The sequence below is a fragment of the Trichomycterus rosablanca genome, chromosome 1 (genome assembly GCF_030014385.1).
Source record: "Trichomycterus rosablanca isolate fTriRos1 chromosome 1, fTriRos1.hap1, whole genome shotgun sequence".
NCBI classification, from domain to species: Eukaryota; Metazoa; Chordata; class Actinopteri; order Siluriformes; family Trichomycteridae; genus Trichomycterus; species Trichomycterus rosablanca.
This window is the reverse complement of record NC_085988.1, coordinates 743,463-770,381: the sequence shown is the minus strand read 5'-3', so window position 1 is coordinate 770,381 and position 26,919 is coordinate 743,463. Positions and strand designations below refer to the sequence as shown.

Genomic DNA, 26,919 nt, shown 5'->3' with positions numbered 1-26,919 from the left:
TAACCAGCATACAAACACTACACATACTGGTGTGTAGTCAGAAACACCAACTTAACCAGCGTACAAAAACTACACATACTGGTGTGTAGTCAGAAACACCAACATAACTAGCATACAAACACTACACATACTGGTGTGTAGTCAGAAACACCAACATAACTAGCATACAAACACTACACATACTGGTGTGTAGTCAGAAACACCAACATAACCAGCGTACAAACACTACACATACTGGTGTGTAGTCAGAAACACCAACATAACTAGCATACAAACACTACACATACTGGCGTGTAACCAGAAACACCAACAAAACCAGCATACAAACACTACATATACTGGTGTGTAACCAGAAACACCAACATAACCAGTATACAAACACTACACATACTGGTGTGTAACCAGAAACACCAACATAACCAGCATACAAACACTACACATACTGGTGTGTAGTCAGAAACACCAACATAACCAGCATACAAACACTACATGTACTGGTGTGTAACCAGAAACACCAACATAACCAGCATACAAACACTACATGTACTGGCGTGTAGTCAGAAACACCAACATAACCAACATACAAACACTACACATACTGGTGTGTAACCAGAAACACCAACATAACCAGTATACAAACACTACACATACTGGTGTGTACGCTGAAAAACCCACATAACCAGCATACAAACACTACACATACTGGTGTGTACTCAGAAACACCAACATAACCAGCATACAAACACTACACATACTGGTGTGTTACCAGAAACACCAACATAACTAGCATACAAACACTACACATACTGGTGTGTAACCAGAAACACTAACATAACCAGCATACAAACACTACACATACTGGTGTGTACGCTGAAAAACCCACAAAACCAGCATACAAACACTACACATACTGGTGTGTACTCAGAAACACCAACATAACCAGCATACAAACACTACACATACTGGTGTGTAACAAGAAACACCAACATAACCAGCATACAAACACTACACATACTGGTGTGTAACCAGAAACACCAACATAACCAGCATACAAACACTACACATACTGGTGTGTACCCAGAAACACCAACATAACCAGCATACAAACACTACACATACTGGTGTGTAGCTAGAAAAACCAACATAACCAGCATACAAACACTACACATACTGATGTGTAGTCAGAAACACCAACATAACCATCGTACAAAAACTACACATACTGGTGTGTAGTCAGAAACACCAACATAACTAGCATACAAACACTACATATACTGGTGTGTAACCAGAAAAACCAACATAACTAGCATACAAACACTACACATACTGGTGTGTAACCAGAAAAACCAACATAACCAGCATACAAACACTACACATACTGGTGTGTAGTCAGAAACACCAACATAACCAGCATACAAACACTACACATACTGGTGTGTAGTCAGAAACACCAACATAACTAGCATACAAACACTACATATACTGGTGTGTAACCAGAAACACCAACATAACTAGCATACAAACACTACACATACTGGTGTGTAACCAGAAAAACCAACATAACCAGCATACAAACACTACACATACTGGTGTGTAGTCAGAAACACCAACATAACCAGCTTACAAAAACTACACATACTGGTGTGTAGTCAGAAAAACCAACATAACCAGCATACAAACACTACACATACTGGTGTGTAGCCAGAAACACCAACATAACCAGCGTACAAAAACTACACATACTGGTGTGTAGTCAGAAACACCAACATAACTAGCATACAAACACTACACATACTGGTGTGTAGCCAGAAACACCAACATAACCAGCGTACAAAAACTACACATACTGGTGTGTAGTCAGAAACACCAACATAACTAGCATACAAACACTACACATACTGGTGTGTAGTCAGAAACACCAACATAACCAGCGTACAAAAACTACACATACTGGTGTGTAGTCAGAAACACCAACATAACTAGCATACAAACACTACATATACTGGTGTGTAACCAGAAACACCAACATAACTAGCATACAAACACTACACATACTGGTGTGTAACCAGAAAAACCAACATAACCAGCATACAAACACTACACATACTGGTGTGTAGTCAGAAACACCAACATAACCAGCTTACAAAAACTACACATACTGGTGTGTAGTCAGAAACACCAACATAACTAGCATACAAACACTACACATACTGGTGTGTAGCCAGAAAAACCAACATAACCAGCATACAAACACTACATGTACTGGCGTGTAACCAGAAACACCAACATAACCAGCATACAAACACTACATATACTGGTGTGTAGCCAGAAACACCAACATAACCAGCATACAAACACTACACATACTGGTGTGTACGCTGAAACACCAACATAACCAGCAAACAAACAGTACATATACTGGTGTGTAGTCAGAAACACCAACATAACCAGCATACAAACACTACACATACTGGTGTGTAGCCAGAAAAACCAACATAACCAGCATACAAACACTACATGTACTGGCGTGTAACCAGAAACACCAACATAACCAGCATACAAACACTACATATACTGGTGTGTAGCCAGAAACACCAACATAACCAGCATACAAACACTACACATACTGGTGTGTACGCTGAAACACCAACATAACCAGCGTACAAACACTACATGTACTGGTGTGTACTCAGAAACACCAACATAACCAGCAAACAAACAGTACATATACTGGTGTGTAGTCAGAAACACCAACATAACCAGCATACAAACACTACATATACTGGTGTGTAGTCAGAAACACCAACATAACCAGCGTATAAAAACTACACATACTGGTGTGTAGTCAGAAACACCAACATAACTAGCATACAAACACTACATGTACTGGCGTGTAACCAGAAACACCAACATAACCAGCATACAAACAGTACATATACTGGTGTGTAGCCAGAAAAACCAACATAACCAGCATACAAACACTACATATACTGGTGTGTAGCCAGAAAAACCAACATAACCAGCATACAAACACTACACATACTGGTGTGTAGTCAGAAACACCAACATAACCAGCGTACAAACACTACACATACTGGTGTGTAGTCAGAAACACCAACATAACTAGCATACAAACACTACACATACTGGTGTGTAGTCAGAAACACCAACATAACTAGCATACAAACACTACACATACTGGCGTGTAACCCAAAACACCAACATAATCAGCATACAAACACTACACATACTGGCGTGTAACCAGAAACACCAACATAACCAGCATACAAACACTACATATACTGGTGTGTAACCAGAAACACCAACATAACCAGTATACAAACACTACACATACTGGTGTGTAGTCAGAAACACCAACATAACCAGCGTACAAACACTACACATACTGGTGTGTAGTCAGAAACACCAACATAACTAGCATACAAACACTACACATACTGGTGTGTAGTCAGAAACACCAACATAACTAGCATACAAACACTACACATACTGGCGTGTAACCCAAAACACCAACATAATCAGCATACAAACACTACACATACTGGCGTGTAACCAGAAACACCAACATAACCAGCATACAAACACTACATATACTGGTGTGTAACCAGAAACACCAACATAACCAGTATACAAACACTACACATACTGGTGTGTAACCAGAAACACCAACATAACCAGTATACAAACACTACACATACTGGTGTGTACGCTGAAAAACACACATAACCAGCATACAAACACTACACATACTGGTGTGTACTCAGAAACACCAACATAACCAGCATACAAACACTACACATACTGGTGTGTACCCAGAAACACCAACATAACCAGCATACAAACACTACACATACTGGTGTGTACGCTGAAACACCAACATAACCAGCATACAAACACTACATATACTGGTGTGTAACCAGAAACACCAACATAACCAGCGTACAAAAACTACACATACTGGTGTGTAGTCAGAAACACCAACATAACCAGCGTACAACCACTACATGTACTGGCGTTTAACCAGAAACACCAACATAACCAGCATACAAACACTACATGTACTGGCGTGTAAACAGAAACACCAACATAACCAGCGTACAAAAACTACACATACTGGTGTGTAGTCAGAAACACCAACATAACCAGCGTACAAACACTACACATACTGGTGTGTAACCAGAAACACCAACATAACCAGCATACAAACACTACACATACTGGTGTGTAGTCAGAAACACCAACTTAACCAGCGTACAAAAACTACACATACTGGTGTGTAGTCAGAAACACCAACATAACCAGCGTATAAAAACTACACATACTGGTGTGTAGTCAGAAACACCAACATAACTAGCATACAAACACTACACATACTGGTGTGTAGTCAGAAACACCAACATAACCAGCGTACAAAAACTACACATACTGGTGTGTAGTCAGAAACACCAACATAACTAGCATACAAACACTACATATACTGGTGTGTAACCAGAAACACCAACATAACTAGCATACAAACACTACACATACTGGTGTGTAACCAGAAAAACCAACATAACCAGCATACAAACACTACACATACTGGTGTGTAGTCAGAAACACCAACATAACCAGCTTACAAAAACTACACATACTGGTGTGTAGTCAGAAACACCAACATAACTAGCATACAAACACTACACATACTGGTGTGTAGCCAGAAAAACCAACATAACCAGCATACAAACACTACATGTACTGGCGTGTAACCAGAAACACCAACATAACCAGCATACAAACACTACATATACTGGTGTGTAGCCAGAAACACCAACATAACCAGCATACAAACACTACACATACTGGTGTGTACGCTGAAACACCAACATAACCAGCAAACAAACAGTACATATACTGGTGTGTAGTCAGAAACACCAACATAACCAGCATACAAACACTACACATACTGGTGTGTACGCTGAAACACCAACATAACCAGCGTACAAACACTACATGTACTGGTGTGTACTCAGAAACACCAACATAACCAGCAAACAAACAGTACATATACTGGTGTGTAGTCAGAAACACCAACATAACCAGCATACAAACACTACATATACTGGTGTGTAGTCAGAAACACCAACATAACCAGCGTATAAAAACTACACATACTGGTGTGTAGTCAGAAACACCAACATAACTAGCATACAAACACTACATGTACTGGCGTGTAACCAGAAACACCAACATAACCAGCATACAAACAGTACATATACTGGTGTGTAGCCAGAAAAACCAACATAACCAGCATACAAACACTACATATACTGGTGTGTAGCCAGAAAAACCAACATAACCAGCATACAAACACTACACATACTGGTGTGTAGTCAGAAACACCAACATAACCAGCGTACAAACACTACACATACTGGTGTGTAGTCAGAAACACCAACATAACTAGCATACAAACACTACACATACTGGTGTGTAGTCAGAAACACCAACATAACTAGCATACAAACACTACACATACTGGCGTGTAACCCAAAACACCAACATAATCAGCATACAAACACTACACATACTGGCGTGTAACCAGAAACACCAACATAACCAGCATACAAACACTACATATACTGGTGTGTAACCAGAAACACCAACATAACCAGTATACAAACACTACACATACTGGTGTGTAGTCAGAAACACCAACATAACCAGCGTACAAACACTACACATACTGGTGTGTAGTCAGAAACACCAACATAACTAGCATACAAACACTACACATACTGGTGTGTAGTCAGAAACACCAACATAACTAGCATACAAACACTACACATACTGGCGTGTAACCCAAAACACCAACATAATCAGCATACAAACACTACACATACTGGCGTGTAACCAGAAACACCAACATAACCAGCATACAAACACTACATATACTGGTGTGTAACCAGAAACACCAACATAACCAGTATACAAACACTACACATACTGGTGTGTAACCAGAAACACCAACATAACCAGTATACAAACACTACACATACTGGTGTGTACGCTGAAAAACACACATAACCAGCATACAAACACTACACATACTGGTGTGTACTCAGAAACACCAACATAACCAGCATACAAACACTACACATACTGGTGTGTACCCAGAAACACCAACATAACCAGCATACAAACACTACACATACTGGTGTGTACGCTGAAACACCAACATAACCAGCATACAAACACTACATATACTGGTGTGTAACCAGAAACACCAACATAACCAGCGTACAAAAACTACACATACTGGTGTGTAGTCAGAAACACCAACATAACCAGCGTACAACCACTACATGTACTGGCGTTTAACCAGAAACACCAACATAACCAGCATACAAACACTACATGTACTGGCGTGTAAACAGAAACACCAACATAACCAGCGTACAAAAACTACACATACTGGTGTGTAGTCAGAAACACCAACATAACCAGCGTACAAACACTACACATACTGGTGTGTAACCAGAAACACCAACATAACCAGCATACAAACACTACACATACTGGTGTGTAGTCAGAAACACCAACTTAACCAGCGTACAAAAACTACACATACTGGTGTGTAGTCAGAAACACCAACATAACCAGCGTACAAACACTACACATACTGGTGTGTACCCAGAAACACCAACATAACCAGCATACGAACACTACATGTACTGGCGTGTAACCAGAAACACCAACATAACCAGCATACAAACACTACATGTACTGGTGTGTAGCCAGAAAAACCAACATAACCAGCATACAAACACTACACATACTGGTGTGTAGTCAGAAACACCAACTTAACCAGCGTACAAAAACTACACATACTGGTGTGTAGTCAGAAACACCAACATAACTAGCATACAAACACTACACATACTGGTGTGTAACCAGAAACACCAACATAACCAGCATACAAACACTACATGTACTGGCGTGTAACCAGAAACACCAACATAACCAGCATACAAACAGTACATATACTGGTGTGTAGCCAGAAACACCAACATAACCAGCATACAAACACTACACATACTGGTGTGTACGCTGAAACACCAACATAACCAGCATACAAACACTACATATACTGGTGTGTAACCAGAAACACCAACATAACCAGCGTACAAAAACTACACATACTGGTGTGTAGTCAGAAACACCAACATAACCAGCGTACAAACACTACATGTACTGGCGTGTAACCAGAAACACCAACATAACCAGCATACAAACACTACATGTACTGGCGTGTAACCAGAAACACCAACATAACCAGCGTACAAACACTACATGTACTGGCGTGTAACCAGAAACACCAACATAACCAGCATACAAACACTACATGTACTGGTGTGTAGCCAGAAAAAGCAACATAACCAGCATACAAACACTACATGTACTGGTGTGTACCCAGAAACACCAACATAACCAGCATACAAACACTACATATACTGGTGTGTAGCCAGAAAAACCAACATAACTAGCATACAAACACTACATGTACTGGTGTGTAGCCAGAAAAACCAACATAACCAGCATACAAACACTACACATACTGGTGTGTAGTCAGAAACACCAACTTAACCAGCGTACAAAAACTACACATACTGGTGTGTAGTCAGAAACACCAACATAACTAGCATACAAACACTACACATACTGGTGTGTAACCAGAAACACCAACATAACCAGCATACAAACACTACATGTACTGGCGTGTAACCAGAAACACCAACATAACCAGCATACAAACAGTACATATACTGGTGTGTAGCCAGAAAAACCAACATAACCAGCATACAAACACTACACATACTGGTCTGTAGTCAGAAACACCAACATAACCAGCATACAAACACTACACATACTGGTGTGTAGTCAGAAACACCAACATAACTAGCATACAAACACTACACATACTGGTGTGTAGTCAGAAACACCAACATAACTAGCATACAAACACTACACATACTGGTGTGTAGTCAGAAACACCAACATAACTAGCATACAAACACTACACATACTGGCGTGTAACCCGAAACACCAACATAATCAGCATACAAACACTACACATACTGGCGTGTAACCAGAAACACCAACATAACCAGCATACAAACACTACATATACTGGTGTGTAACCAGAAACACCAACATAACCAGTATACAAACACTACACATACTGGTGTGTACGCTGAAAAACCCACATAACCAGCATACAAACACTAAACATACTGGTGTGTACTTAGAAACACCAACATAACCAGCATACAAACACTACACATACTGGTGTGTACCCAGAAACACCAACATAACCAGCATACAAACACTACACATACTGGTGTGTACGCTGAAACACCAACATAACCAGCATACAAACAATACATATACTGGTGTGTAACCAGAAACACCAACATAACCAGCGTACAAAAACTACACATACTGGTGTGTAACCAGAAACACCAACATAACCAGCATACAAACACTACACATACTGGTGTGTAGTCAGAAACACCAACATAACCAGCGTACAAACACTACATGTACTGGCGTGTAACCAGAAACACCAACATAACCAGCATACAAACACTACATGTACTGGCGTGTAACCAGAAACACCAACATAACCAGCATACAAACACTACACATACTGGTGTGTAACCCGAAACACCAACATAATCAGCATACAAACACTACACATACTGGTGTGTACCCAGAAACACCAACATAACCAGCATACAAACACTACACATACTGGTGTGTAACCAGAAACACCAACATAACCAGCATACAAACACTACACATACTGGTGTGTACTCAGAAACACCAACATAACCAGCATACAAACACTACACATACTGGTGTGTACCCAGAAACACCAACATAACCAGCATACAAACACTACACATACTGGTGTGTACTCAGAAACACCAACATAACCAGCATACAAACACTACACATACTGGTGTGTACCCAGAAACACCAACATAACCAGCATACAAACACTACACATACTGGTGTGTAACCAGAAACACCAACATAACCAGCATACAAACACTACACATACTGGTGTGTACGCTGAAACACCAACATAACCAGCACACAAACACTACACATACTGGTGTGTACCCAGAAACACCAACATAACCAGCATACAAACACTACACATACTGGTGTGTAACCAGAAACACCAACATAACCAGCATACAAACACTACACATACTGGTGTGTAGTCAGAAACACCAACATAACTAGCATACAAACACTACACATACTGGTGTGTAACCAGAAACACCAACATAACCAGCATACAAACACTACATGTACTGGCGTGTAACCAGAAACACCAACATAACCAGCATACAAACACTACATATACTGGTGTGTAGCCAGAAAAACCAACATAACCAGCATACAAACACTACACATACTGGTGTGTAGTCAGAAACACCAACATAACCAGCATACAAGCACTACACATACTGGTGTGTAGTCAGAACCACCAACATAACTAGCATACAAACACTACACATACTGGTGTGTAGTCAGAAACACCAACATAACCAGCGTACAAACACTACACATACTGGTGTGTAGTCAGAAACACCAACATAACTAGCATACAAACACTACACATACTGGTGTGTAGTCAGAAACACCAACATAACTAGCATACAAACACTACACATACTGGCGTGTAACCAGAAACACCAACATAATCAGCATACAAACACTACACATACTGGCGTGTAACCAGAAACACCAACAAAACCAGCATACAAACACTACATATACTGGTGTGTAACCAGAAACACCAACATAACCAGTATACAAACACTACACATACTGGTGTGTAACCAGAAACACCAACATAACCAGCATACAAACACTACACATACTGGTGTGTAGTCAGAAACACCAACATAACCAACATACAAACACTACATATACTAGTGTGTAACCAGAAACACCAACATAACCAGTATACAAACACTACACATACTGGTGTGTACGCTGAAAAACCCACATAACCAGCATACAAACACTACACATACTGGTGTGTACTCAGAAACACCAACATAACCAGCATACAAACACTACACATACTGGTGTGTTACCAGAAACACCAACATAACTAGCATACAAACACTACACATACTGGTGTGTAACCAGAAACACTAACATAACCAGCATACAAACACTACACATACTGGTGTGTACGCTGAAAAACCCACAAAACCAGCATACAAACACTACACATACTGGTGTGTACTCAGAAACACCAACATAACCAGCATACAAACACTACACATACTGGTGTGTAACCAGAAACACCAACATAACCAGCATACAAACACTACACATACTGGTGTGTAACCAGAAACACCAACATAACCAGCATACAAACACTACACATACTGGTGTGTAGTCAGAAACACCAACATAACCAGCGTACAAAAACTACACATACTGGTGTGTACCCAGAAACACCAACATAACCAGCATACAAACACTACACATACTGGTGTGTAGCTAGAAAAACCAACATAACGAGCATACAAACACTACACATACTGGTGTGTAGTCAGAAACACCAACATAACCAGCGTACAAAAACTACACATACTGGTGTGTAGTCAGAAACACCAACATAACTAGCATACAAACACTACACATACTGGTGTGTAACCAGAAACACCAACATAACTAGCATACAAACACTACACATACTGGTGTGTAACAAGAAAAACCAACATAACCAGCATACAAACACTACACATACTGGTGTGTAGTCAGAAACAGCAACATAACCAGCTTACAAAAACTACACATACTGGTGTGTAGTCAGAAACACCAACATAACTAGCATACAAACACTACACATACTGGTGTGTAGCCAGAAAAACCAACATAACCAGCATACAAACACTACACATACTGGCGTGTAACCAGAAACACCAACATAACCAGCATACAAACACTACATATACTGGTGTGTACCCAGAAACACCAACATAACCAGCATACAAACACTACACATACTGGTGTGTAGCTAGAAAAACCAACATAACCAGCATACAAACACTACACATACTGGTGTGTAGTCAGAAACACCAACATAACCAGCGTACAAAAACTACACATACTGGTGTGTAGTCAGAAACACCAACATAACTAGCATACAAACACTACACATACTGGTGTGTAACCAGAAACACCAACATAACTAGCATACAAACACTACACATACTGGTGTGTAGCCAGAAACACCAACATAACCAGCATACAAACACAACATATACTGGTGTGTACTCAGAAACACCAACATAACCAGCATACAAACACTACATATACTGGTGTGTACTCAGAAACACCAACATAACCAGCATACAAACAGTACATATACTGGTGTGTAGTCAGAAACACCAACATAACCAGCATACAAACACAACATATACTGGTGTGTACTCAGAAACACCAACATAACCAGCATACAAACAGTACATATACTGGTGTGTAGTCAGAAACACCAACATAACCAGCATACAAACACTACATATACTGGTGTGTACTCAGAAACACCAACATAACCAGCATACAAACAGTACATATACTGCTGTGTAGCCAGAAACACCAACATAACCAGCATACAAACACAACATATACTGGTGTGTACTCAGAAACACCAACATAACCAGCATACAAACACTACATATACTGGTGTGTACTCAGAAACACCAACATAACCAGCATACAAACAGTACATATACTGCTGTGTAGCCAGAAACACCAACATAACCAGCATACAAACACAACATATACTGGTGTGTACTCAGAAACACCAACATAACCAGCATACAAACAGTACATATACTGGTGTGTAGTCAGAAACACCAACATAACCAGCATACAAACACTACATATACTGGTGTGTAGCCAGAAAAACCAACATAACCAGCATACAAACACTACACATACTGGTGTGTAGTCAGAAACACCAACATAACCAGCGTACAAAAACTACACATACTGGTGTGTAGTCAGAAACACCAACATAACTAGCATACAAACAATACACATACTGGTGTGTAACCAGAAACACCAACATAACCAGCATACAAACACTACATGTACTGGCGTGTAACCAGAAACACCAACATAACCAGCATACAAACACTACATATACTGGTGTGTAGCCAGAAAAACCAACATAACCAGCATACAAACACTACACATACTGGTGTGTAGTCAGAAACACCAACATAACCAGCATACAAACACTACACATACTGGTGTGTAGTCAGAAACACCAACATAACCAGCGTACAAACACTACACATACTGGTGTGTAGTCAGAAACACCAACATAACTAGCATACAAACACTACACATACTGGTGTGTAGTCAGAAACACCAACATAACTAGCATACAAACACTACACATACTGGCGTGTAACCAGAAACACCAACATAATCAGCATACAAACACTACACATACTGGCGTGTAACCAGAAACACCAACATAACCAGCATACAAACACTACATATACTGGTGTGTAACCAGAAACACCAACATAACCAGTATACAAACACTACACATACTGGTGTGTAACCAGAAACACCAACATAACCAGCATACAAACACTACACATACTGGTGTGTACGCTGAAAAACCCACATAACCAGCATACAAACACTACACATACTGGTGTGTACTCAGAAACACCAACATAACCAGCATACAAACACTACACATACTGTTGTGTACCCAGAAACACCAACATAACCAGCATACAAACACTACACATACTGGTGTGTACGCTGAAACACCAACATAACCAGCATACAAACACTACATATACTGGTGTGTAACCAGAAACACCAACATAACCAGCGTACAAAAACTACACATACTGGTGTGTAGTCAGAAACACCAACATAACTAGCATACAAACACTACACATACTGGCGTGTAACCCGAAACACCAACATAATCAGCATACAAACACTACATATACTGGTGTGTACTTAGAAACACCAACATAACCAGCATACAAACACTACACATACTGGTGTGTACCCAGAAACACCAACATAACCAGCATACAAACACTACACATACTGGTGTGTACGCTGAAACACCAACATAACCAGCATACAAACACTACATATACTGGTGTGTAACCAGAAACACCAACATAACCAGCGTACAAAAACTACACATACTGGTGTGTAACCAGAAACACCAACATAACCAGCATACAAACACTACACATACTGGTGTGTAGTCAGAAACACCAACATAACCAGCGTACAAACACTACATGTACTGGCGTGTAACCAGAAACACCAACATAACCAGCATACAAACACTACATGTACTGGCGTGTAACCAGAAACACCAACATAACCAGCATACAAACACTACACATACTGGTGTGTAACCCGAAACACCAACATAATCAGCATACAAACACTACACATACTGGTGTGTACCCAGAAACACCAACATAACCAGCATACAAACACTACACATACTGGTGTGTACTCAGAAACACCAACATAACCAGCATACAAACACTACACATACTGGTGTGTACCCAGAAACACCAACATAACCAGCATACAAACACTACACATACTGGTGTGTAACCAGAAACACCAACATAACCAGCATACAAACACTACACATACTGGTGTGTACGCTGAAACACCAACATAACCAGCACACAAACACTACACATACTGGTGTGTACCCAGAAACACCAACATAACCAGCATACAAACACTACACATACTGGTGTGTAACCAGAAACACCAACATAACCAGCATACAAACACTACACATACTGGTGTGTAGTCAGAAACACCAACATAACTAGCATACAAACACTACACATACTGGTGTGTAACCAGAAACACCAACATAACCAGCATACAAACACTACATGTACTGGCGTGTAACCAGAAACACCAACATAACCAGCATACAAACACTACATATACTGGTGTGTAGCCAGAAAAACCAACATAACCAGCATACAAACACTACACATACTGGTGTGTAGTCAGAAACACCAACATAACCAGCATACAAGCACTACACATACTGGTGTGTAGTCAGAACCACCAACATAACTAGCATACAAACACTACACATACTGGTGTGTAGTCAGAAACACCAACATAACCAGCGTACAAACACTACACATACTGGTGTGTAGTCAGAAACACCAACATAACTAGCATACAAACACTACACATACTGGTGTGTAGTCAGAAACACCAACATAACTAGCATACAAACACTACACATACTGGCGTGTAACCAGAAACACCAACATAATCAGCATACAAACACTACACATACTGGCGTGTAACCAGAAACACCAACAAAACCAGCATACAAACACTACATATACTGGTGTGTAACCAGAAACACCAACATAACCAGTATACAAACACTACACATACTGGTGTGTAACCAGAAACACCAACATAACCAGCATACAAACACTACACATACTGGTGTGTAGTCAGAAACACCAACATAACCAGCATACAAACACTACACATACTGTTGTGTACCCAGAAACACCAACATAACCAACATACAAACACTACATATACTAGTGTGTAACCAGAAACACCAACATAACCAGTATACAAACACTACACATACTGGTGTGTACGCTGAAAAACCCACATAACCAGCATACAAACACTACACATACTGGTGTGTACTCAGAAACACCAACATAACCAGCATACAAACACTACACATACTGGTGTGTTACCAGAAACACCAACATAACCAGCATACAAACACTACACATACTGGTGTGTAACCAGAAACACTAACATAACCAGCATACAAACACTACACATACTGGTGTGTACGCTGAAAAACCCACAAAACCAGCATACAAACACTACACATACTGGTGTGTACTCAGAAACACCAACATAACCAGCATACAAACACTACACATACTGGTGTGTAGTCAGAAACACCAACATAACCAGCGTACAAAAACTACACATACTGGTGTGTACCCAGAAACACCAACATAACCAGCATACAAACACTACATATACTGGTGTGTAGCCAGAAAAACCAACATAACCAGCATACAAACACTACACATACTGGTGTGTAGTCAGAAACACCAACATAACCAGCATACAAACACTACACATACTGATGTGTAGTCAGAAACACCAACATAACCAGCGTACAAACACTACACATACTGGTGTGTAGTCAGAAACACCAACATAACTAGCATACAAACACTACACATACTGGTGTGTAGTCAGAAACACCAACATAACTAGCATACAAACACTACACATACTGGCGTGTAACCAGAAACACCAACATAATCAGCATACAAACACTACACATACTGGCGTGTAACCAGAAACACCAACATAACCAGCATACAAACACTACATATACTGGTGTGTAACCAGAAACACCAACATAACCAGTATACAAACACTACACATACTGGTGTGTAACCAGAAACACCAACATAACCAGCATACAAACACTACACATACTGGTGTGTACGCTGAAAAACCCACATAACCAGCATACAAACACTACACATACTGGTGTGTACTCAGAAACACCAACATAACCAGCATACAAACACTACACATACTGTTGTGTACCCAGAAACACCAACATAACCAGCATACAAACACTACACATACTGGTGTGTACGCTGAAACACCAACATAACCAGCATACAAACACTACATATACTGGTGTGTAACCAGAAACACCAACATAACCAGCGTACAAAAACTACACATACTGGTGTGTAGTCAGAAACACCAACATAACTAGCATACAAACACTACACATACTGGCGTGTAACCCGAAACACCAACATAATCAGCATACAAACACTACATATACTGGTGTGTACTTAGAAACACCAACATAACCAGCATACAAACACTACACATACTGGTGTGTACCCAGAAACACCAACATAACCAGCATACAAACACTACACATACTGGTGTGTACGCTGAAACACCAACATAACCAGCATACAAACACTACATATACTGGTGTGTAACCAGAAACACCAACATAACCAGCGTACAAAAACTACACATACTGGTGTGTAACCAGAAACACCAACATAACCAGCATACAAACACTACACATACTGGTGTGTAGTCAGAAACACCAACATAACCAGCGTACAAACACTACATGTACTGGCGTGTAACCAGAAACACCAACATAACCAGCATACAAACACTACATGTACTGGCGTGTAACCAGAAACACCAACATAACCAGCATACAAACACTACACATACTGGTGTGTAACCCGAAACACCAACATAATCAGCATACAAACACTACACATACTGGTGTGTACCCAGAAACACCAACATAACCAGCATACAAACACTACACATACTGGTGTGTACTCAGAAACACCAACATAACCAGCATACAAACACTACACATACTGGTGTGTACCCAGAAACACCAACATAACCAGCATACAAACACTACACATACTGGTGTGTAACCAGAAACACCAACATAACCAGCATACAAACACTACACATACTGGTGTGTACGCTGAAACACCAACATAACCAGCACACAAACACTACACATACTGGTGTGTACCCAGAAACACCAACATAACCAGCATACAAACACTACACATACTGGTGTGTAACCAGAAACACCAACATAACCAGCATACAAACACTACACATACTGGTGTGTAGTCAGAAACACCAACATAACTAGCATACAAACACTACACATACTGGTGTGTAACCAGAAACACCAACATAACCAGCATACAAACACTACATGTACTGGCGTGTAACCAGAAACACCAACATAACCAGCATACAAACACTACATATACTGGTGTGTAGCCAGAAAAACCAACATAACCAGCATACAAACACTACACATACTGGTGTGTAGTCAGAAACACCAACATAACCAGCATACAAGCACTACACATACTGGTGTGTAGTCAGAACCACCAACATAACTAGCATACAAACACTACACATACTGGTGTGTAGTCAGAAACACCAACATAACCAGCGTACAAACACTACACATACTGGTGTGTAGTCAGAAACACCAACATAACTAGCATACAAACACTACACATACTGGTGTGTAGTCAGAAACACCAACATAACTAGCATACAAACACTACACATACTGGCGTGTAACCAGAAACACCAACATAATCAGCATACAAACACTACACATACTGGCGTGTAACCAGAAACACCAACAAAACCAGCATACAAACACTACATATACTGGTGTGTAACCAGAAACACCAACATAACCAGTATACAAACACTACACATACTGGTGTGTAACCAGAAACACCAACATAACCAGCATACAAACACTACACATACTGGTGTGTAGTCAGAAACACCAACATAACCAGCATACAAACACTACATGTACTGGCGTGTAGTCAGAAACACCAACATAACCAACATACAAACACTACATATACTAGTGTGTAACCAGAAACACCAACATAACCAGTATACAAACACTACACATACTGGTGTGTACGCTGAAAAACCCACATAACCAGCATACAAACACTACACATACTGGTGTGTACTCAGAAACACCAACATAACCAGCATACAAACACTACACATACTGGTGTGTTACCAGAAACACCAACATAACCAGCATACAAACACTACACATACTGGTGTGTAACCAGAAACACTAACATAACCAGCATACAAACACTACACATACTGGTGTGTACGCTGAAAAACCCACAAAACCAGCATACAAACACTACACATACTGGTGTGTACTCAGAAACACCAACATAACCAGCATACAAACACTACACATACTGGTGTGTAACCAGAAACACCAACATAACCAGCATACAAACACTACACATACTGGTGTGTAACCAGAAACACCAACATAACCAGCATACAAACACTACACATACTGGTGTGTACCCAGAAACACCAACATAACCAGCATACAAACACTACACATACTGGTGTGTAGCTAGAAAAACCAACATAACCAGCATACAAACACTACACATACTGGTGTGTAGTCAGAAACACCAACATAACCAGCGTACAAAAACTACACATACTGGTGTGTAGTCAGAAACACCAACATAACCAGCATACAAACACTACACATACTGGTGTGTAGTCAGAAACAGCAACATAACCAGCTTACAAAAACTACACATACTGGTGTGTAGTCAGAAACACCAACATAACTAGCATACAAACACTACACATACTGGTGTGTAGCCAGAAAAACCAACATAACCAGCATACAAACACTACACATACTGGCGTGTAACCAGAAACACCAACATAACCAGCATACAAACACTACACATACTGGTGTGTAGCTAGAAAAACCAACATAACCAGCATACAAACACTACACATACTGGTGTGTAGTCAGAAACACCAACATAACCAGCGTACAAAAACTACACATACTGGTGTGTAGTCAGAAACACCAACATAACTAGCATACAAACACTACACATACTGGTGTGTAACCAGAAACACCAACATAACTAGCATACAAACACTACACATACTGGTGTGTAGCCAGAAACACCAACATAACCAGCATACAAACACAACATATACTGGTGTGTACTCAGAAACACCAACATAACCAGCATACAAACAGTACATATACTGGTGTGTAGCCAGAAACACCAACATAACCAGCATACAAACACAACATATACTGGTGTGTACTCAGAAACACCAACATAACCAGCATACAAACACTACATATACTGGTGTGTAGCCAGAAAAACCAACATAACCAGCATACAAACACTACACATACTGGTGTGTAGTCAGAAACACCAACATAACCAGCATACAAACACAACATATACTGGTGTGTACTCAGAAACACCAACATAACCAGCATACAAACACTACATATACTGGTGTGTAGCCAGAAAAACCAACATAACCAGCATACAAACACTACACATACTGGTGTGTAGCCAGAAAAACCAACATAACCAGCATACAAACACTACACATACTGGTGTGTAGTCAGAAACACCAACATAACCAGCATACAAACACAACACATACTGGTGTGTAGTCAGAAACACCAACATAACCAGCATACAAACACTACATATACTGGTGTGTAGCCAGAAACACCAACATAACCAGCATACAAACACTACACATACTGGTGTGTAGCTAGAAAAACCAACATAACCAGCATACAAACACTACACATACTGGTGTGTAGTCAGAAACACCAACATAACCAGCGTACAAAAACTACACATACTGGTGTGTAGTCAGAAACACCAACATAACTAGCATACAAACACTACACATACTGGTGTGTAACCAGAAACACCAACATAACTAGCATACAAACACTACACATACTGGTGTGTAGCCAGAAACACCAACATAACCAGCATACAAACACAACATATACTGGTGTGTACTCAGAAACACCAACATAACCAGCATACAAACAGTACATATACTGGTGTGTAGCCAGAAACACCAACATAACCAGCATACAAACACAACATATACTGGTGTGTACTCAGAAACACCAACATAACCAGCATACAAACACTACATATACTGGTGTGTAGCCAGAAAAACCAACATAACCAGCATACAAACACAACATATACTGGTGTGTACTCAGAAACACCAACATAACCAGCATACAAACAGTACATATACTGGTGTGTAGCCAGAAACACCAACATAACCAGCATACAAACACAACACATACTGGTGTGTACTCAGAAACACCAACATAACCAGCATACAAACACTACATATACTGGTGTGTAGCCAGAAAAACCAACATAACCAGCATACAAACACTACACATACTGGTGTGTAGTCAGAAACACCAACATAACCAGCATACAAACACAACATATACTGGTGTGTACTCAGAAACACCAACATAACCAGCATACAAACAGTACATATACTGGTGTGTAGCCAGAAACACCAACATAACCAGCATACAAACACTACACATACTGGTGTGTAGCCAGAAACACCAACATAACCAGCATACAAACACAACATATACTGGTGTGTACTCAGAAACACAAACATAACCAGCATACAAACAGTACATATACTGGTGTGTAGCCAGAAACACCAACATAACCAGCATACAAACACAACACATACTGGTGTGTAGTCAGAAACACCAACATAACCAGCATACAAACACTACATATACTGGTGTGTAGCCAGAAAAACCAACATAACCAGCATACAAACACTACACATACTGGTGTGTAGTCAGAAACACCAACATAACCAGCGTACAAAAACTACACATACTGGTGTGTAGTCAGAAACACCAACATAACTAGCATACAAACACTACACATACTGGTGTGTAACCAGAAACACCAACATAACCAGCATACAAACACTACATGTACTGGCGTGTAACCAGAAACACCAACATAACCAGCATACAAACACTACATATACTGGTGTGTAGCCAGAAAAACCAACATAACCAGCATACAAACACTACACATACTGGTGTGTAGTCAGAAACACCAACATAACCAGCATACAAACACTACACATACTGGTGTGTAGTCAGAAACACCAACATAACCAGCGTACAAACACTACACATACTGGTGTGTAGTCAGAAACACCAACATAACTAGCATACAAACACTACACATACTGGTGTGTAGTCAGAAACACCAACATAACTAGCATACAAACACTACACATACTGGCGTGTAACCAGAAACACCAACATAATCAGCATACAAACACTACACATACTGGCGTGTAACCAGAAACACCAACATAACCAGCATACAAACACTACATATACTGGTGTGTAACCAGAAACACCAACATAACCAGTATACAAACACTACACATACTGGTGTGTAACCAGAAACACCAACATAACCAGCATACAAACACTACACATACTGGTGTGTACGCTGAAAAACCCACATAACCAGCATACAAACACTACACATACTGGTGTGTACTCAGAAACACCAACATAACCAGCATACAAACACTACACATACTGTTGTGTACCCAGAAACACCAACATAACCAGCATACAAACACTACACATACTGGTGTGTACGCTGAAACACCAACATAACCAGCATACAAACACTACATATACTGGTGTGTAACCAGAAACACCAACATAACCAGCGTACAAAAACTACACATACTGGTGTGTAGTCAGAAACACCAACATAACCAGCGTACAAACACTACATGTACTGGCGTGTAACCAGAAACACCAACATAACCAGCATACAAACACTACATGTACTGGCGTGTAACCAGAAACACCAACATAACCAGCATACAAACACTACATATACTGGTGTGTAACCAGAAACACCAACATAACCAGCATACAAACACTACACATACTGGTGTGTAACCAGAAACAGCAACATAACCAGCATACAAACACTACACATACTGGTGTGTACGCTGAAAAACCAACATAACCAGCATACAAACACTACACATACTGGTGTGTACCCAGAAACACCAACATAACCAGCATACAAACACCACACATACTGGTGTGTACTCAGAAACACCAACATAACCAGCATACAAACACTACACATACTGGTGTGTAACCAGAAACACCAACATAACCAGCATACAAACACTACACATACTGGTGTGTACCCAGAAACACCAACATAACCAGCATACAAACACTACACATACTGGTGTGTACTCAGAAACACCAACATAACCAGCATACAAACACTACACATACTGGTGTGTACCCAGAAACACCAACATAACCAGCATACAAACACTGCACATACTGGTGTGTAACCAGAAACACCAACATAACCAGCATACAAACACTACACATACTGGTGTGTACGCTGAAACACCAACATAACCAGCACACAAACACTACACATACTGGTGTGTACCCAGAAACACCAACATAACCAGCATACAAACACTACACATACTGGTGTGTACTCAGAAACACCAACATAACCAGCATACAAACACTACACATACTGGTGTGTACCCAGAAACACCAACATAACCAGCATACAAACACTGCACATACTGGTGTGTAACCAGAAACACCAACATAACCAGCATACAAACACTACACATACTGGTGTGTACGCTGAAACACCAACATAACCAGCACACAAACACTACATATACTGGTGTGTACGCTGAAACACCAACATAACCAGCATACAAACACTACATATACTGGTGTGTACGCTGAAACAACAACATAACCAGCATACAAACACTACACATACTGGTGTGTACGCTGAAACACCAACATAACCAGCATACAAACACTACACATACTGGTGTGTACCCAGAAACACCAACATAACCAGCGTGCAAACACTACACATACTGGTGTGTACGCTGAAACACCAACATAACCAGCATACAAACACTACACATACTGGTGTGTACGCTGAAACACCAACATAACCAGCATACAAACACTACACATACTGGTGTGTACCCAGAAACACCAACATAACCAGCGTGCAAACACTACACATACTGGTGTGTAATCAGAAACACCAACATAACCAGCGTACAAACACTACACATACTGGTGTGTACCCAGAAACACCAACATAACCAGCATACAAACACTACATATACTGGTGTGTACGCTGAAACACCAACATAACCAGCATACAAACACTACACATACTGGTGTGTACGCTGAAACACCAACATAACCAGCATACAAACACTACACATACTGGTGTGTACCCAGAAACACCAACATAACCAGCATACAAACACTACACATACTGGTGTGTACTCAGAAACACCAACATAACCAGCATACAAACACTACACATACTGGTGTGTAGTCAGAAACACCAACATAACCAGCGTACAAACACTACACATACTGGTGTGTACGCTGAAACACCAACATAACCAGCATACAAACACTACACATACTGGTGTGTACCCAGAAACACCAACATAACCAGCGTGCAAACACTACACATACTGGTGTGTACCCAGAAACACCAACATAACCAGCGTGCAAACACTACATGTACTGGCGTGTAAACCAGAAACACCAACATAACCAGCATACAAACACTACACATACTGGTGTGTACCCAGAAACACCAACATAACCAGCATACAAACACTACACATACTGGTGTGTACGCTGAAACACCAACATAACCAGCATACAAACACTACACATACTGGTGTGTACTCAGAAACACCAACATAACCAGCATACAAACACTACACATACTGGTGTGTAGTCAGAAACACCAACATAACCAGCGTACAAACACTACACATACTGGTGTGTACGCTGAAACACCAACATAACCAGCATACAAACACTACACATACTGGTGTGTACCCAGAAACACCAACATAACCAGCGTGCAAACACTACACATACTGGTGTGTACCCAGAAACACCAACATAACCAGCGTGCAAACACTACATGTACTGGCGTGTAAACCAGAAACACCAACATAACCAGCGTGCAAACACTACATGTACTGGCGTGTAAACCAGAAACACCAACATAACCAGCATACAAACACTACACATACTGGTGTGTACCCAGAAACACCAACATAACCAGCGTGCAAACACTACACATACTGGTGTGTAATCAGAAACACCAACATAACCAGCGTACAAACACTACACATACTGGTGTGTACCCAGAAACACCAACATAACCAGCATACAAACACTACATATACTGGTGTGTACGCTGAAACACCAACATAACCAGCATACAAACACTACACATACTGGTGTGTACGCTGAAACACCAACATACCCAGCATACAAACACTACACATACTGGTGTGTACTCAGAAACACCAACATAACCAGCATACAAACACTACACATACTGGTGTGTACTCAGAAACACCAACATAACCAGCATACAAACACTACACATACTGGTGTGTAGTCAGAAACACCAACATAACCAGCGTACAAACACTACACATACTGGTGTGTACGCTGAAACACCAACATAACCAGCATACAAACACTACACATACTGGTGTGTACCCAGAAACACCAACATAACCAGCGTGCAAACACTACACATACTGGTGTGTACCCAGAAACACCAACATAACCAGCGTGCAAACACTACATGTACTGGCGTGTAAACCAGAAACACCAACATAACCAGCATACAAACACTACAAATACTGGTGTGTACCCAGAAACACCAACATAATCAGCATACAAACACTACATATACTGGTGTGTAACCAGAAACACCAACATAACCAGCATACAAACACTACACATACTGGTGTGTAGTCAGAAACACCAACATAACCAGCATACAAACACTACATATACTGGTGTGTAGTCAGAAACTCCAACATAACCAGCATACAAACACTACATATACTGGTGTGTAGTCAGAAACACCAACATAACCAGCATACAAACACTACATATACTGGTGTGTAGTCAGAAACACCAACATAACCAGCATACAAACACTACACATACTGGTGTGTACCCAGAAACACCAACATAACCAGCATACAAACACTACATATACTGGTGTGTAGTCAGAAACACCAACATAACCAGCATACAAACACTACACATACTGGTGTGTACCCAGAAACACCAACAGGGCCAGTAGCATATTGGATGTGAACTAATATAAATTACCCCCCAGTTGTTGCAGTTCTCAGGACAGGTCTAGGGTGTCTAGGGACTTGGGACCTTTGGTGGTTTTGTTGACGTTCATCACAGTGAACATCTGCTCACACAACAGCATCTTCTGGGCCAAAGAATCTTCTGGGCCACCAGCATCATATGTTTGGAATTTTGGTTTCATCTAGTGGAGCATAAATCTTCAGTAGGGTTTGGAGTGCACCATCTGGTGGAGCTCCAAGCATGATGATCTCCATACTGATGTTTCCTGAACTGTAGTGTGTAGTAAGGTGCTAGAAGCACGTGTTAGCCATAAGTCTTGGTATTAGGCTCTTCTAAAAAAATCTGGGTTCAGATATGTCTCACTGGATGGAGACCATAGGAAGAACCCAAGACCCCCTGCTGAGGGGTCTTACTTCTCACAATTGGCTTTAAGGCATCTGGATGTTCCTCAGTCGAGGCTACAACCTGTGGCCAAGAATCGACTTAGGAACCTTACGTCAATGGAAGTGGGTGGGTGTAGATTCTCCAAGTCATAATGTTTTTCTGAACTGTAGTTTGGTGTTAGCCATGAGGGAGACGTGTTGTTGGTAACTTGTTGGTGCCTCCTGACTAATCTTTCTTTTCCTTCTACAGGATTGAAGATGATGTCTACAGCAGGAAGTTCTCAGTATCTCCTGCTGGCCGTCTTTCTCCTGCTGTGTTTCGGAGCGACCTTCTACACCTACTACAAGCCGACCGTGAGCTGGTTCTCCTGTCCTGATGTTCCTCCCTCCACACCTGAAGTTTGTACCAGGAAGTGTCTGGCTGCTCTGAACCTGGAGAACTTCACCTCGAGTGTAAACACCAGCTTCAGCTCGCTGATACAACAAACACTGACCAAGGAAGCAGAAGAAGAGAAGCAGAGTCACGGCTCAGACACCATCATCCTGATCTGGGCGTGGCCGTTTGGCTTTAAGTTCAGAGCAGAATCCTGTTCACAGTTCGGAGTTACGGGCTGCGTTTTCATCGACGACCGAACACAATACGATAAAGCTCACGGTGTGATGTTCCACCTCAGAGATATCCACGGAGATCTTCCCAGGCTGCTGGAGATGCCGCGCCCCCCCGGTCAGAAATGGGCGTGGCTGAACATGGAGTCTCCGGATAACTCCGGCCCGCTGCCCGGCGCGGATAATCTGTTCAACCTGACCACCAACTTCCGGAGAGATTCGGACGTCTGGGTTCCTTACGGGAAGATCGTGGAAGCGTCCGAGGAGGACAAAGCCTTTCAGATCCCGGCCAAAGATAAACTGGTCTGCTGGATCGTCAGCAACTGGAGCGAGAGGTTCAGGAGGGTGCAGTACTTCACCCAGCTGAGCAAACACATCCAGGTGGAGGCGTACGGACGACACTTCAGCAGATACATCGAGGATAAAGATTATCAACACATCCTGCCCAGCTGTAAGTTCTACCTGGCCTTCGAGAACTCCGTCTATAAAGACTACTTCACCGAGAAGCTCTTTAATCCTCTGAAGGCCGGCACGGTTCCTGTGGTTCTCGGCCCGCCCAGAGAGAACTACGAGGAGTTCCTACCGGCCGACTCCTTCATCCACGTGGACGATTTCCCGTCTCCTCGGGAACTGGCGGAGCGTCTGAAGTTCCTGGACCAGAACCAGGAGGAGTATGAGCGCTACTTCAGCTGGAGGAAGCACTACGTGGCTCAGGGGACGGTGTTCGGTCTGGAAAACGCTTGTCGCGTTTGTGACCACGTGAAACGCCACAAGGAGTATCGGGTCTTCAAGAACCTCAATAAATGGTACTGGGGCTGACATGACACTACCCACAGTGGGGTTGAGGTCAGGGCTCGGTCAAAGTTCAACTCTCCAGAACAAGCCCTGGAATACCTGAACTCACTAACCAGGTGCTGTCCATATACTTTTGGCCATATTTGGTGTAAACTGGTGCTAAATGTAAAAACCTGTTCTATTGTTTTACTCTTACTCTCGCTAGTCTGGGTGGGTGGGTCAGGCTGGTTGACCAACTGGCTGTCCAGCTCCATCAGGTTCAGCTCAGCTGATATATCTCTTCACCCTGATGGCCAAAAC

General features: G+C 41.1%; 1 protein-coding gene across 1 annotated transcript in view; it reads left to right on the top strand.

Annotated features, from left to right (window-relative positions):
- Window positions 1-26,643, top strand: part of LOC134320735 (4-galactosyl-N-acetylglucosaminide 3-alpha-L-fucosyltransferase 9-like) — a 37,242-nt gene extending 10,599 nt beyond the window's left edge. The window contains exon 2 of the mRNA XM_063002320.1: window positions 25,469-26,643. Coding sequence (XP_062858390.1) covers window positions 25,469-26,643 — 1,175 coding nt within the window. The remainder of the gene's footprint in view (window positions 1-25,468) is intronic.
- The last annotated feature ends 276 nt before the right edge of the window (window positions 26,644-26,919 follow it).